The sequence below is a fragment of the Rhyacophila brunnea genome, unplaced genomic scaffold (genome assembly GCF_057557595.1).
Source record: "Rhyacophila brunnea isolate RB1 unplaced genomic scaffold, BYU_Rbru_1.0 scaffold_4, whole genome shotgun sequence".
Lineage (NCBI taxonomy): Eukaryota > Metazoa > Arthropoda > Insecta > Trichoptera > Rhyacophilidae > Rhyacophila > Rhyacophila brunnea.
Genome location: NW_028233068.1, coordinates 27,312,982 through 27,330,228, shown reverse-complemented (window position 1 = coordinate 27,330,228; position 17,247 = coordinate 27,312,982). Strand labels below are relative to the sequence as shown.

The window sequence follows — 17,247 nt, the reverse complement described above, 5'->3', positions numbered from 1 at the left end:
AACTCGCAATCGTCCTAACTAAAATATAATAATATATTATATTTTTTCATTCCGTGTGGACGTATCTTTACGACATATTTACGACTTTCAATAATGAGCTCGATTTATGACTTTCAAACAATTGGGGTGACACATGACGACATGACCATGAGTAATAAAAATAAATGACATAATCCAGAACACAAGTTCAAGTACATATTTATAAATATTTCGACGACACAGGTTCGGTTTTTTGGTTGTATTTTATTCCCGCAAACATGGTGTTGTAAAGATCGCGGTGAATATTCAACTTGACACGATAAATCACTCGGCGCACACTCAACTCGAATGAAAATATTTTGTATACCTAGTGCGCAGGCGCTATAAAATACCGCGTAGATTTGAACTGATGCAATCGTACCGGCGAATCTCAATAGATCGAGAGGGTTCGAAAGATCGATGTTTATGAAATTAAAACAACATATTTTTTACAAAGTTATATAGGTGGAAGTAGGCGGATGGATCGGGCTATTTTTTAATAAAATTCTCAATGCCGCATGAAAAATATTTCTTGCGTTATCCACAGGTCAAGGTTTGCGTATCTGACTGCTATACGGTCGCCCATGTGTTACGTACTAGCTGTATCCTACTGGAATACGGTCGCCGGGAAAGGGTTAAGATAAGTCACTAAAAGAAGTAAGCTTACCGGTGCGTCACTATTACAATATATTATATTCGGAGAAAGGCTTCAATCTTATGGCATGCTATTTTTATTTCCCGCGTGGGAGTATATTTAACAGAAAAATATTAGGAAGATATTACAAAGGGTTCACAATTATGTTAGTTTAGCGTAGCATAGCAGCTAAACATTGAAAATTAAACATTTATAAATTGCTCTTTATACATGTCTTCTTAGAGCATATTATAGTCACCACATGGCACCTCCAAGAATCCCTGTCTAAATTTAGCCCATATCTGGAAAACGAGGGTTTTTCGCCAAAGCCGTTTAAATTACGCGCCATACACTTATGCACGCACTCACCAAATATTACTTTGATACTCTAAAAATAGGTGGCCGAGTGGCTTAAATGCCGGCCTATAGAGTCGAGGGTCCCAGGTTCGAATCCTGGGTCTGGCAAGTAAACATATTGTTTTTCAATTTGTGTATGAGTCAGAGTATGGACCTAATAGGTTGAGCAAGTGGCTGACATCCATTTCTCGTAAAAACAAAAATCTGTCAATACAAACCTCCACTCTGTGGAGGCCCATATGATCCTATTAGGATCGGACATGGTCGAAAGAAAAGAAAGAAGACAGTTCAGAACAACAATGATATGCACGCTGTTTATCCGTATATGACATACACACAACTCGTGCTTGCGGATGGTTGCATCATTTCGATTTGTTATTGGGATAATTACGTTAAATAATTCAGTTTTATCATGTCGGATAGTAGTGAAAGAGACAATGAAACTCGTCAAGAGTATAAAATTTAAATGTGTTTTTTCTAAAAAAGGCGAGTCATTAAAGAAACTAATCATTTAGTCAAAAAGAAATAGTGGTAAAAATTATAAAACTGTCAAAAGGCAAGATTATCAAGAAAAAAACTTTTGTGTATGTGGACAAGTGCTGTCATAAGCTGTGCTATAGATTATTTTCAGTTGAACAAAATAATCTATTTTCCAAGTTTTGGGAAATGTGAAACAAAATTCAACAGGATGCACTGCTATTTACATATTTGGAAGGGAAGCCAAAAACTACACAAGTTGTTGATGCAAATGCAAAGGTGAGGGATTTTCAATGGAAGTATTTTGTACCAAATAAGGGAATCAATGAGAATGTGTTCGGGAGTTTATATTATCACTTTTGAATATTTCGGAAATGAGGCTACGAACTGTACAAAAGGCCAGGAAAAACGATACTCCTGTGGTAGAACGCAGAGGACACCACACCAATCGGCCGCACAGGATTGATGGAGAAATTTGGAAAATGGTTGAAGAAAACTGGGCACTATATCCACATAAACGTTCCCATTATAAAAGACGAACATCTCGCAACTACTTTGATGACCCAACTTTGAACATTCTGAAACTTTTCAATGGTTTTAAACAATTATTTACCGTTTTACGGAAAAACAGCGTTATTTTTTCTCTCGTATATTTGTTATAAACATGATTGTTTATCAAATAACGTTTTTTTGATTAATAAACAGTGTTTTCAATTACTCAAACCACCTTTATTCAAAAGAATTAAATATTTTCGATAATGGGTATCTCCACAACACCCAACTGAAATGTTTAACTGCCACTATCTCCGAACGCCGTTTTCAGGATAACACTCGTTTTCCGGATATGGGCTCAATTGTTACTAGGGCTTTAAGTTAGCAAGGCAGAGAAGGTTCGTTTTTTACCCGTCGGTCACTTTGAATCACTGTAATCGTTAGTTCACCTTATTACACCTGAATACATATTCTTTTATTTGCTTTCATTCTTATTTAATTACACACCGTCATATTATGCTAGTATCTATAACTAAACTTAAATAAGTATGACAATTTCGGAGGGTATTACAACTCGCCCAGGCAAGGCGTCCACCAACCTTACTCTTCTAAGGGGTGAAAAGTGACTGGATGTACTTTTTTCAAATTATCTCTGTGTTGTGTATTATATTAAAACCACTGTTAGGATCTTGGATCTGTGTAGAAAGTCTTGAAGCAGTCTGGTTTCTTTTAGCTTTTTTTCCTGGCTTCCCTCCAGGGGTGTTCCTATATCCATATTTTTTATAAGAACGCGGGAGTAAACCAGAAGTTGCACACGAAGTTTCGGATATTGGAATATGTCATGGATATTGTATGCACATTGCATGTTTGCTACTTTACTTTGTTATTCATAATACATATTATGACATTGTAAAGTAATACATTTCAACACTAATTGGTGGCTTTTTTGGGGGAAGTTAGAAATGATGTTCCTAATTCTAAATAAATTCATTGTAACCATTTTAATTGAAAAAATACCTTGTTGATCCAAAATTCTGTTTTTTGTAAGCATATGGATTTATTTTCACTGTAATCACCAGTTTTATGGAGATTCAACGAAATGAATATTGTATAATCTATAATAATCTCTGGATTGGATTGCTTATGTGTACAATGCTTGTAACCGGTAAGCCATATTTAAAAGTAAATGAAATCTAGAGGATTTCACAAAATAGTTGAAAACTTCCTCCAATCAAAAAGGTGGTAACTTTGCGAGGATAGCTCGCTATCCGAATGGGAATGGCTGGAGCAACATTCAACTCAATGCAAAATGTCTGGGACTCACGACTTTCTTCGGTTAAAACCTAATGCCGAGTATTCGACAGTTGCATTCTGACGGTGTTGCTTTACGGTAGTCAGTCATGGCACCTTAGGCAGACTCAGAGTAGCTCAGAACTTCGATAATAAATTCGTAGGAGGATACTGTTCGTACGGTGGTATATCTTTATAAGTAATGAGGAGAGTGAGCAGAGCAACCATTACATTGAGAGTGAAGAAGCAACGTTGGTCTTGGTTCGGTTATGGATATCTCAAGAGAGCTTTGACTTGACCTGCTTGGTCTTCAACCGGATTCCCTGCCGCTAAATACCATCTGCAGGATGTATATGGCATAATGCCAATATGCTACCAACTGTGGTGCGGACATGAACAAAGAGGTAAGAAGTAAGTAGTTAGTTTGTCTAAATAACCTACTGCAGTGATGGTGAACCTATGGCACGCGAATGTTTTATTTTGAAGAGAAAAAAAATTGTCCAAGTAGATATAATAGTTTAAAAAAAATTTTTGCAAATAAATATAACATAATATACAAGACCTATTAAAAATAATGACGACAGCCATGTGTATTTTCTTCAGTTTTTTATATTATTTTTATCAATCACAAACGGAAACGATGACGATGATAAATGACAGATCGCATTGTATAAAAAAAGCAGGCAAGTACTCTTCAATAATAAGCATTTCATTTAATGTAAATATATAATTGCATATGTCAGTCTTGAGGTTTTATGCGCTACACATAATATTACCGCACTGACCTCATCAGGCAGCGGGGGAAGCTGTGCCGTGCCGCGTACCTCTGTTTTTAATCAATTTACAATGCTCGAGACCACTATAGCAAGAGAATGCCTCACCCGATCGGAGTGATTTTGAGTCAATTTGTGCGTAAAGAACCAAACTAAGTAATACAGAAACAACCAATTTCATTGCTTCCCACAAAAATGGCTGTGCCAAATAAGAAATAAAAACTTGGGAGTTAGTTGTAGTTTTGGGAACAGTTTGAAAATTATTGATGGAATGAAATGTATGGTGTAATTGAAAAAAGTGATAAAGCTATAAATATGTGCAATATGTTATGACGTATCAGTGGTATCTAGAACATCATCTGTATGAAAAAATCATATGGAGCTTCTTGGCAAAAGCAAAAATGAACAAAAAGATTATATTTTAATAGCAATTAAAAATCTACAATCAAGTAAGTTTATTAATAGTAAAACCAATACTTACTGTTGCTGCTATCTTTGAAGTAGAAAAAATCATTCTGCGATGGAGATTACAACAAGAATGCATTTTTAGACTGTACCATTTTGAGGATTTTAGAAATAAAGAAAAAATAGTCCCATCGAATAAAAGAATTTTATCGCCCATCTCTTGAAATACAATAAAAGACAGATGGGTAAAAATATAAAACATCAACAAAAAACAGATATAAAATGATGTAATTGGATTTGTATTTGTCTCGATGAAATCACTGATGTTACTCTCTCGGCTCGATTAGATAGTTTTGTTCAATATTTTGATGGCAATAAAATAATGGAAGAATTGATAAATTTAGTATCTTTACCAGAAACTACCAAAGGTATCTACAGATGTTTGCAAATCAGTTGTAGAAGCTCTTTCTGAAGCAGTAATAGATCTGTTGATAATCGTATCTGTAACTACAAATAGTGTACCCAGCATCATTAGCCAGGCAGCTGGATTCGTCAATCTATTTACAAAGTTTGTAAGTCATTCAATTTTAGGTTTTCTTGTAACTAAGATAGTGTATTGCTGCGCATGCTTTGAACAGTAATAGGAATTATATGAAAAAAGCATGGTTAAAATGATCCCACGATCCATTTGAAAACAGAAAAAATTATTCAAAGAATAAAACATATGCCTTCAGCTAGAAACACGGTAAAACTCAATAATTGTAATTTTTATGCTTTTTTATAGAATTTCTTAAAGCTATTTTTTCACCATAAAAACTGCTTGGCACATCAGACAGTCGATAAATAATGTTTTGGAAATTTTGGCACGCGTTCGTAAAAAGGTTCGCCAACTCTGACCTACTGCTTATAATACTTTACAGGCGTCAATTTTGTAATTTATTTTTCTGGACCTTAATAATTATTATGATATATATGACCCATCAGGGGTTTCTCTAGATATTTTTACAAAATTTTTCATGGATTCCGCTATATAAAAAACGCTGGGAATAATAAATTAACGGTGTCGAGAGTGAATTTTAGATATTTATTATTTCTACATATTGGAATAATGTTGTAAAAAATGAGATCTACTAGACATCACATCACAGCATACATAAATTTAAGGTAATAATTACAAGATAAAAAGTACTTTTTATATACTTACCATGTTTTTAAATTTTCTGTTGAATGATAAAAACTTGACAATTCTATGTATTAATAATTTAGGACACATATTAAGACAATTATTATTATTGTCAACAAATCAATTTTTTGCTGTTTTGCAACAAACAAAATAGGTAAATAAAGAGTACTGAAATGTCATTTTGATTTCCATAGTATTGCACATATATATTAATAATTTCGTTGCTAGGACCACCCCCTTAGCAACCAATAGTTGTATTTTACTTTTTACGGTTTTCTTCCGAAATAACTTTTCATACAAAACAGAGTTAACTGAAAATGAATTCAATTCTACTTAAAGATGGCTAGTATTAAAAGAATGCATTGGCATCGTGTTCTGATATAAGTATTCTAAAAGTTTCAAATGTCTAGCTAGTCGGGAAGTTAGTTAAAAATCGATTGAAAGATTTGTACTGGATAAACAGCCACTGGACAAACAAGAATAACATAATAAAGCTAAGAAAAACGTGGTAAAAATGGGTTGCAAAATACAATTCACATTGTAAACCATAACATGCACTTAATAAATAGGTAGGTAGGTAGGTAATAAACTCTTTGGCAGACAATTAATAATAATATTATGTACGCGAGTGGAGAACTACAAGGCTCTAAGTGTTTGTCTTTGGCGAAACAAAAGTAACAATGAGGCAGCTTACTAGAAGAATAGTACTTCTTTGTTGGGTTTGTTTTCTCAAGGACGAACACTTAGAACCTTGTAGTAGCTCGCGATTACTGTACAGTTAACTATCCCTATACTTTAAATGGGGGAAATGCTGACAATTTTTCACCAGTGGCAACTGGCAGCACCGTAGCACACGTATTCGATACGTGGAACGTCAGAACGGTTCGCAAATTGTGATATTCGTGGCTGTATTTGACAGACTTCAATATAGTCCACTACTTTAACAGCATAATTACATAGAATCCCTGTGTTAAAAGTAGAATTATATCATAATGGATTCGAAGTACACACTCTGCTCTTTCTTAATTGTCGCTTTTTTAAGCGCCGTGGTCTCTGATTCTTGTGTGAATCCACAAGTCTCTGCAACATCATACACCACAAAAGATTTAGCTGTCGTTACACAGACTGCTTTCATTACTGAATTTTCTATAAAATGTGGAAATTCTCTGCCGCCAAACTTTGCTCTGTATGCAGAAGTTGAAGGAAAGACCATGCCTGCTGCCAGAACTGGTGAAAATAAATACCAGGTTAGTTTTGTCAGTATGTTGTTTTTTCGCTAGGGGTTTGATTATAGGTTAGTTTAATATAATCTACTTATTACTTTCCGCATTTTTTCTAAATGCTTCAGAATATTAGTGTGAATTCAATTACTATTGCAATAGTTTATGTGCACCGCCAGTGTGTCGTTAACATTTTTCTTTAGTTTTGATTATTTGATATCGAAAGAATGCGAAACTTTCTATTTTTACAGTGAGTAGCTAAGAGAAAAATAACCTCCTCGATTATAATTTTTTTCAATGATTTATGGCATTGCAATATTATGCCTATTTCCCAAAGAGCTTTTTCTGATAATTGACATGCCAGTGATGTTGGAACTATTGTCAAACTAACCCATGTGAATATGTTAGTTTTCTTTAAATTTATCTCGGCACAGTAGAACCTCAATTTTAATATTATTAACATATCTATGAAACGTTATGCCAGTGGCGAAGGGTGGAGGTAAGCTGTGGAGATTCCACATAACTAGAGCATGCTACACTTTGTCAGTCATAATTATTTGTATTTATTGAATTTAAAGTACAGTTAGTTTTTAAAATTCTTTAAACACTGCCTAGACCAAACTACAATGGTAGAGGTATACTATGGGGATCTGACAAAAATAACACACTTTTTCAGTCATGCTTATTTGTTTTCATTGAAATAATATACTTAGATTGCAGATGAGAATTCGATTAAACCCTGCCTATATTATATAATTATTCTTCTATCTATTAAATATCTAAAGCTATGTATGATGGATACCAGTAAGATGTGAAAGAGATAGAAATGTAATTATTGGTATAAGCAAAGCGAGACAGCTATAGTGACAAGTTTTACTTTCACTTGGTGAACAGTACAATTCAAATGTGGTCTCTGCTAAGCTATACATTGTTAATTTAACATTCACTTGCAGGTATCATGGACTGAAGAATCTGCACGCAGCGGCACCCGGGAGGTTCGTCTGTACACAGAAGAAGGATACACCGCATTGAGGAAAGCCCTCAGGTCTGGAGAAACTGCCGACAGCGTACAGAGCCTTACCAGCATTCCACTTTCACATTCAACTGGTAAATATTCCCGTATAGTTAGTAAACATTAACAAATTTTTGTTTAGTTAGGTAGGTATCTAATATTCAGAGGTTTTTTGAAAAGCAACTCAAAGGAAATAACAAGAGGGCATCGAAATATTGAAGAAATAAAAGTGACAATCGTGTGATTATAATGTTGAATTATTCACATAGCTATTTTGTTCTTTGATTCATTTACAAATTAGTAATATAGTTACGAAATTGAACCGAGTTTTGCCAAAGTGACAACAGGCCTTCTGGTCAGTTGCACTTGAAAAAGAAATCATTATAATCAATAGTTATCATTCCATGAAAGTGACTATGAACAAACAGTGTTTAGATTAGATTTAGTATTCCAAAAATGATTATTTGAAACATCATAGAGCTTGCTTAGATTGTTTACATAATATATATGCATTTGTGTTGATGCTGTATTGTGGATCATTTCCCTGACTAGTGGACAACCTAAAATTTCTGGCTAACAGATTTTACCCAATGAACACTAATAATATCTGTACCTCAGAGGCAGACGGATGCAAGTGCCAAATACCCAATTGTTCAGGAGAGCCAAAAAACAATTTTTATTTTAAACGAATACTCATAACTTCTAAGAAAATATGCATAGAATGATCATTATTTTTTTTATTCTAATTCAATTAAAGTACTTCTGGAATATGTCAGAAAGGAATAAATATAATACAATTTTATATCTAAAAAAAATAAAATAAAAAACGTAGTGTGGATTTGCATCCTTCTGCCTCTAAAGATATTTTGTTAATGTGGATTTGTATCTTATTTACCTAGCAAAAATAAAACAATTTATAAGTTAAAAAAATTTATAGGTATAAATATAACAAAGCAAAACACATTTTTTTTTTAATTTTATTATGTCATCATCATCATCACCAGCCTGAATCTATTCACTGCTGGATGAAGGCCTCGCTAATCTCCAAGCTGATTCCACTTCTCTCATTCCTGTGCGTTGCCAAGTTTTTCCGCAGAACTTTATCATTTCATCGATCCAGCGGCCTCTAGGTCTACCTTGCGGATGTTTTGTACCTCTTGGATACCACTGGATGACTAAATTTGTGCAACGATTGTCCTTTCTTCGAGCTATGTGTCCAGCCCATTTCCATTTGAGGTTTTTAGCAAACTCTATCACATCATTAATCCTTGTCTGTTCCCTTATCCACTCATTCCTCTTTTTGTCCTTTTGCGTTATGCCCAGCATGCACCTTTCCATACCACGTTGTGCTACTCTAAGTTTCTGGATCTCTCTTTTACTTAGGGTCAATGTTTCACACGCATGTGATTACGGGAAGTACACACTGGTTGAACACTTTGCACTTTAGGCACAGTGGGAGGTCATTTTTGAAGAAATTATTCAGGCGGCCAAAATCACTCCAGCCTAGCTTTACTCTGCGAACAATTTCATCAAATATACATCCATCTATAGACACTTATTGTGCCAGATAGATGTAGTTTTTCACCTGTTCGAGCTGAATGCCATTGATGAGGATCTCTTTTTGGCCCGCAAAGCAGTTGAACATGACTTTCTTCTTTGATACATTTATTTTCAAGCCTACTTTGTTGCTTACTCCAGCGAGTTCCTGCACTCTGCTTTGGAGGTGTTCTGAGTCTTGCAAACTACTATTTATTGTCATCGGCAAAGCGCAGATGACTCACGTATTCTCCATTCCAGTCAAGTTGCCTAAATAAGTCTTCAGGTGTAGCTGTAAATAGTTTAGGTGAGATTGTATCACCTTGTCGGACTCTTTTGCTGATAGGAAATGCGCGATGGTTTATGGAGATGTTGTTGCGCTACTGTATATATTATTGAAAATATTTATATAGCGAGTGCATCGAGTATTGAAAATTTCTTTATGGAATCGAACGCTTTCTCATAGTCTTTATAACCCATGGATAGCAGCAGCTTGTATTCCTGTTACCGCTCTGATTTCTCTGATGACTTGGATATGGTCCATAGTGCTGTATCCACCTCTAAAGCTCGTTCTCCTGGCTGGTTCTCGTCTAGTACATATTGCAGACGGTTTGAGAGAATTTTATCTTAGTGGATTATTGGATTTGCATCCTTCTGCTTCTAAGGTTGGTATGGCATTTGCATCTTTATGCTATGCATATCTTGGACTAGGACTTCCAACTCTCTGCCTCTAATAAATAAAGCCTTTAGCATGATGATTCTTAAAAAAACTCATTTTCCCCAAAAATGGAGTTGCATCCGTCTGCCTCTGAGGTACAGATATTAGATCTACAAAATATTAGTAATTACTTTCAATGTATTGTGCATTATAATATTTATTTTTCAGATCTTTTGAAATAATTGATGGGTGAGTTATTAAGTTGCATTTTTTTTGTTACAGGCTACACTGGTCCCGGAATCAACTCAGAAGTCATGGCAGCCATCTTATCGGTTGTGGTTGCTTACGCTGCTATTACGAACAAAAACAAATTGCTCTCGTAGGTGGCAAACTACCCATAGAGCATACATGTAGTTAACAAATTCTTCGCAGACGAATATAATGGAATAAATTAATAACTGCATTATTTGTATATGTCTCGTTTCTGATATAATTTTCTTCTGTATCATTTGATTACTAAAAAATAGTGTATGTAATAACCAATGTAATGTGGTGCTGTGAATGCATTTACAAACAAAAATGTGCTATTACTAGTAATCTACTATGATAATCAAATAATATGCAAGTTTTCCAATTTGCAAATCACCAATTTGAGCTACTCTATGTGATTAAATTAATAACTATTATAATTATCCTAAGATTGGTGAATATTTCATGGACATTAATAAACATCAATTATTATTGATAATTTAAATGGTGCCCATGTCGTATTATGATGAATTTCATTTATGATGTATTATTAAATTTATCCTATATAAGTATAACCACTGTCAGAAACAGCTCTCTTACATTATTAATATTAACTATGTCACAATTGAAGTCACAAAAATCATTTTATATTTATTGGTTTATTTGATTGTATACTTCTCTGAAGCTAGAAATAAATTGTTGTAAATTATTTCTATGATAAATTATACTGTTGAATAAGCGTAAAATTATTTTATAATAAAAATTCAAGTTAAATCTGTGTTGGAGTTTTATTTATCTTCATAAATACTTACCAACTGTATTATCTACATACAAAAATAAAGTAAATGCACTGCCCTGTTTTTTTTACATAAAAAAAACCTCTGTAAGAATTACTCCACGTTGGATTAGTGGTTAGGCGTGTTTCTATATCAGTGTTTCCCAACCGGCGGTCCGCGGGCCGTTGCCAGTCTGCAAACAGAGTCGTCACCCATTTTAAAATACATATGCCAAAACTTCCAAGAAAATTGTCATTCTAAAAAATATATAGCAATTTTAATACATAAGTATAAGAAGAAGATATAAATAAAAATATTTCCACTCTTGCAAGAATTTTTACTTGGTACTGATATCAACCGGAAAGTTTAAGAGTGTTTAGACATGTAACGGAATTAGTTTAAAACTTTAGTCGCTTTATCCTGAAAACAAGGATACTCGTAAAGGCAATCAATGGATTAATAATCCCTTCACGGAAGATGTCAATTCATGAGCACTTAATACTAAAGAAAAAGGAAAACTTATCGAATTGTCTTCTGACACATCTCTGGTGTCAGATATAAAAAAACAAAAATCGTCTCAGCTTTGGATATCACTGGAAGAAAAATTCATATCTATCTGTTAGTTACAAAGCCATAACATAGTTGTCTGCATTTTTGGCTACCTGTTCATGTGAGAAGACTTACGGCTATGCTAGCATAAAATAGAAATAGAGAAACCGAACGGATGTCAATCCAGCACTTCGTCTCTCAAAAGCAGTGTTGCCATGTCTACTGAAATTTCAGTAGATCTACTGAAATTTTGGTCAGGAAAAAAAGAAATGATATTTGGGATGAATAAAAGTCATTTTTTACATGATATTTAAAAAAAACACTTTGAGCTTTGAGATTATGTCAATATGCACGCTTTCACCAAACACAATCATTGAATTTCATACATTTTTGTCAATCTACTGATATTTTGAAAAAAAAATCTACTGAATTTCGAAAATTTTAGTTGGCAACACTGCTCAAAAGCAACACTGCAGCCACGGATATCAACTATTTGCTTTCTCAAAATTCCAGAAGTTCTATTATTAACAATTTATTTTCTGATCGGTTTCTGATTATTTCCACCAACATTAGAATTTTCATAGTACCTATATATCTTTTGTATTCACTTTCAGATTCTTATCTATCAGTTATAAATATAAGATTTAAAAACTACTAAAACAAAATACTATAGATATACATTAATACTTTTTATTTTGCGTTAGCACCACGAAATATTTACTCTATTATCTGTAGGTGTAAAAAGGTTGGGAAACACTTCTATACCACTGTACCAAACAATAAAATAAGGGTGAATTTTAATTCCTTGTTAGTTTCTTTTGAAGTAACATATTATTTCATAGCTTCTTAGTGGCGGTCTGTGGAACTATGGATCCCCCTGCTCTTCACGTACCCCTGACATAGATTTTATTCATTACAATACATACAATGCAATGAAATTGCAGCCAGGTTGTAGAATAGATAAACACTCGTTTTCAGACTCCATCCTCACAATGACAACAAACCACGCTAGTTTTATCTAGATACGAGGGTGGGTCAATAAGTCCTTAGAAAAGCCGACAGGTGGCGCGAATTGTACTGTAAGCGGTTTGTTTTCATGCAGCGGCACTACCGATTCAGTATGCTGCGAAGTTTCAATTAGATCGGTCGAGTTGTTGTGTGTTTCTCGTACATTTAAAAAAAAAATTTGCTTGTGGAAAATGGAAAAATGGAAAATGGAGAAAATTGAGTTTAGAGCTGTTATTAAACATTTTAATATAAAAGGGTTAACAGCAAAGGCAAATAAAAAATGAGTTGGATTTAGTTCACGGCATATCTGCTCCTTCACTTTCAATTTATAACTGGTTAAATGAATTTAAACGTGGTCGTACATCAACAAAGGATGAACCACGCTCAGGACGTCCTGTAGAGGTGACTACACCAGAAATGATCAATAAAATCCACGATATGGTGTTAAGTGACCGAAGATTAAAGTTGAGTGAGATAATTGAGGTTACAGGGATCTCAAAAGGTAGCGTCATTTCTATTTTACATGACAAATTGGGCATGAAAAATATTTCTGCAAGATGGGTGCCGCGTTTGCTCACAGTCGACAATAAACGCAATAGGGTGGTGGCCTCTAAAGCCCTGTTGTCGCTCATGCAACGCAATCCGGATGAATTTTTTCGTCGCTTTGTGACTGTAGATGAAACATGGATACACCACTATACTCCCGAGACGAAAGAACAGTCAAAGCAGTGGATTGCGAAGGCAAACCATGTCCAAAGAAGGCGAAAACCGTAAAATCAGCTGGTAAGGTTATGGCTACTGTATTTTGGGATGCACGTGAAATTATTTTCGTTGACTATTTGGAAAAAGGAAAAACAATAACAGGGGATTATTATGCATCTTTATTGGACCAGCTAAAATACAAAATTGAAGAAAAACGGCCTCATTTAAACAGGAAAAAAATCCTCTTTCATCAGGACAATGCCCGTGTTCACACATGTTTACGATCAATGGCTAAAATTGAAGAGTTGAAGTTTGAATTGGTCGACCACCCACCGTATTTGCCAGATTTAGCCCCCAGTGACTTTTTCCTTTTCCCAAACTTAAAAAAATGGCTAAGTGGACAACGTTTTTTTTCAAATGAAGAAGTCATCGATCGGACAAATGCTTATTTTGAGGACCTTCCGAAAACTTATTTTTCTGACGGTTTAAAAAAAATTGAGAAACGTCTAACCAAGTGTATTGAGCTCCAAGGAGATTATGTTGAGAAATAAAAAAAAAATACAAAAATAAAAACTGTTTTAATGCTTTTTTCTAAGGAATTATTGACCCACCCTCGTACCATACTGGTAGCTACATACGAGTATTATGTGTATGTACAATAACTTATTTAATATTTAAAATATAAATATCGCAAATAAATAAAAAAACTGCATTTTTGACAAAGTTTATTTACATTTTATAGACAAGTTTTATTTCACTTGTGCAAGAGTTAAACTGAAACAAAACCATAATATGCGATGAAGAAGACATGAAGGATTAAGGACAACCCAAGAAAGTCCATACATTTTAGTTAAGTTAGTATAATATTCAATTAGTATGCAAAAAACATGAAATTATTTAATAATAAAAATATATAAATGATGGCTAATTTTTCTTAGTAACCTACTCATACATTTTTGCAGTTTTGTGCAGACACTTGGGATAAAAATGCCATTATTGTATTGGACACTAAAAAAATGAAACTATTTTATTCAACTTAATTAAATGTGCTTGATAGGTAGAGTGAATAAGGTGATTTATAATAATACATTTACATTTTCCCAACAATAATTAAATCAACACTGCTCCGGTACTAAAATTGTTACTGTTCCGTTGAAATTAATACTAATTATATTATAACTGTAAATCTACAGTGGACAAAATTTAGATAATAATAATTATGATGTTAAATTAAATCAATGATGTAATTTACAACATTATTCAATTTTGCTCTGCACACCAGTGGCGAAGAGTAAAGTTAGGCTGTGGAGATCCAACATAATTAGTGCGCACTAAACTTTATCAGTCATACATAATAATTATATTTTCATCGAACTAAGAATACAAATTGCAGATGGTTTTGGTTAATTATTATTAAAATTCAATTAAAGCATGCATAATCCAAACAGTATTAGATATCTATCCTATTATGGTTTGGTTAGGCAGGGTCAAATTTAAAAAAAACCATCTGCAATAATTTGTATTCTTAGTTCAATGAAAGCAACTAAGTATAGTTGACGAAGCTTAGTGTGCACTATTTATATCGTATCTCTATAGCCTACCTCCACCATTTGCCACTGCTGCACACCAGAGGTAGCTAAAATCCCAAAATGTAGGTGCCCCCCACCGCCCTTATAATATAATAATTATAATATATAAGAATATTATAAATAATATGAAAGAAAATCACAATATTATATTTATTTATGTATGAACATTTAAAAAAATGTTCTTCACTTCATGAAATTTTTGCTTACGCCTTAATAGTTAATATATATTATATTCAATTTTTATCGAGATGAGTTTCATTTTATAGCAAACCATTTTATTAATAAATTATAGCTTCATTTATTATTAAATTATTGATTTTCAAATTATATCATCCTGTTCTTGCTCAAGATTAATTGTAATGAACTATTATTAAGAATGGGTGCACACAGTAGGTATCTACTACATTTCCGTGTGTATTGTTCTTAAACTATGTACAGTCTTCTTAAAATAACACTAGGTTTACAAAAGTAAAACTGATTTTCCTAAGATCCTTCTGGAATACTGCAACTACTAGATGCATCCAACTGCTCGGCCATTTGTTGTCTTCTAGCCAAAGCTAACCGTTGCTGGGTGAGTTCTAAATGTTGTTTTCGCCATTTTATTCTACGATTTTGGAACCAGACTTTCACCTAAAAAATAAAAATAGTTACATATCAGTAAGAAACAACTTATGATGTTTTATTGCAGTCTGGAAAACGTTTTGCAATAGTTCGTGACGTTGACGACTTGGATCCACCATTACGAGCCAACAGTGCTCGAAATGGACAATTCTACGAACCGGAGCGCTGCATAACCTTCAAAAAAATATCAAAGAGTGTTCGATTTTTTGTTGCAATCTTAAACCGATGAAAGAAATAAAAACAATCTTTGAACTTTTGACATTCACAGCATTATAATCAAGTTATGAGTATGAATACTTAAATTTTTTCCACGTGGTAACTTTGATAATTGTATCTATTTACATCATTTATTTTCCGCCCCTTAATAAAATGGCACTATTGAACAGTGCCATTATCTGCATACTTTTTTATCATACGTATGGCATCACAAGTCCTGAAATTTTGTTATACCATATTAATTTAAATATCTAACTTAACCGTTTTATGGGCAAAGAAATTACAAGACCATAGATAAATTCTTTTTTATCGACCATGTCCGATCCTAATAAGATCATATGGGCCTCCACAGAGTAGAGGTTTGTATTAACAGATTTTTTTTGTTTTTACGAGAAATGGATCTCAACCACTTGCCCTACCTATTAGGTACATACTCTGATACACAATATGTGTACTTGCCAGACCCAGGATTCGAACCTGGGACCAACGACACTATAGGCCGACACTTAAGCCGCGCGACCATCGTGGGTGTTGTATATTTAAGATTTTGTAAATATGATATAAAAGATATTAAGTAAATTCTCTCCTAAAAATACACTTACTAAAAGTATCATATATTTAAAATTAATAATCATTATACATAAATACATTTGTAACCAGTGTAACATGCAAGAAAGCTTCTCTTTGTCAATATTGTCAATTGTTATTGTAATTGAACATGTGCTAAGCGAAATAATTTGTTCCCGAATTTCAAGGTATTATAAATTTTAATACGTTGGAACGTCATTCATACAGTATATTTTTATATTGGATTAATCTTGAACAACAAACAAATTAATTCACAACTTAACATTACCTGTTGTATTAACTGTTGTACTGTATTTTGTAAATAATACACATATTTTAAAATCTTGGCTTTATTGAATTTACACAATGCAATGAAACCGAGATTTTGAGCCGAGTTATAGACTAATTGTTTTCAATAAAAAATGAACAATACTGTCCAGATTGACCACGTGGAGGTGTAAGCATATTCCTTACCAGGAAAGGAATACTGTAGGATAAGGGCGTTAGTGGAGAGAGGAGGGATCCAAGCAATACATTATTAATTATTACAATTACATATTATTATGTGTGTGCATTCATAATTATTATACATATTTATATATAGATAGATAGTATGTATACATTTATATATTTACTACAAGGTTTACGTATTGACACGTTGATAAACAATCATTAAGAAAAATAAGAAATGCATATCCGCATTGGTTTGTTTAATTTTTACAATAATTTCCACAGGAGGTCGTACGTTTTGTCATCTTTCAATTCTCTTTTTCGACTTGCCGTGTCATCCGCTGAATGCCGACCTTTAGCTAACCATGACCGAACATATTTTTTAGGATTAAATTGCCTCAATGGCGGACCTACACTATTTATTAATAACAACGTAGCACACGTTTTAATATTAAGACATGATCT

General features: G+C 33.5%; 1 protein-coding gene across 1 annotated transcript; it reads left to right on the top strand.

Moving 5' to 3' along the window:
• The first annotated feature begins 6,505 nt into the window (after nucleotides 1-6,505).
• Nucleotides 6,506-11,322, top strand: Tapdelta (Translocon-associated protein delta). Its single transcript, XM_085955059.1, has 3 exons — nucleotides 6,506-6,876; nucleotides 7,803-7,956; nucleotides 10,338-11,322. Exons 1-3 carry the CDS (start codon nucleotides 6,622-6,624, stop codon nucleotides 10,436-10,438), a joined length of 510 nt encoding a protein of 169 aa, XP_085811185.1. The 5' UTR covers nucleotides 6,506-6,621; the 3' UTR covers nucleotides 10,439-11,322.
• The last annotated feature ends 5,925 nt before the right edge of the window (nucleotides 11,323-17,247 follow it).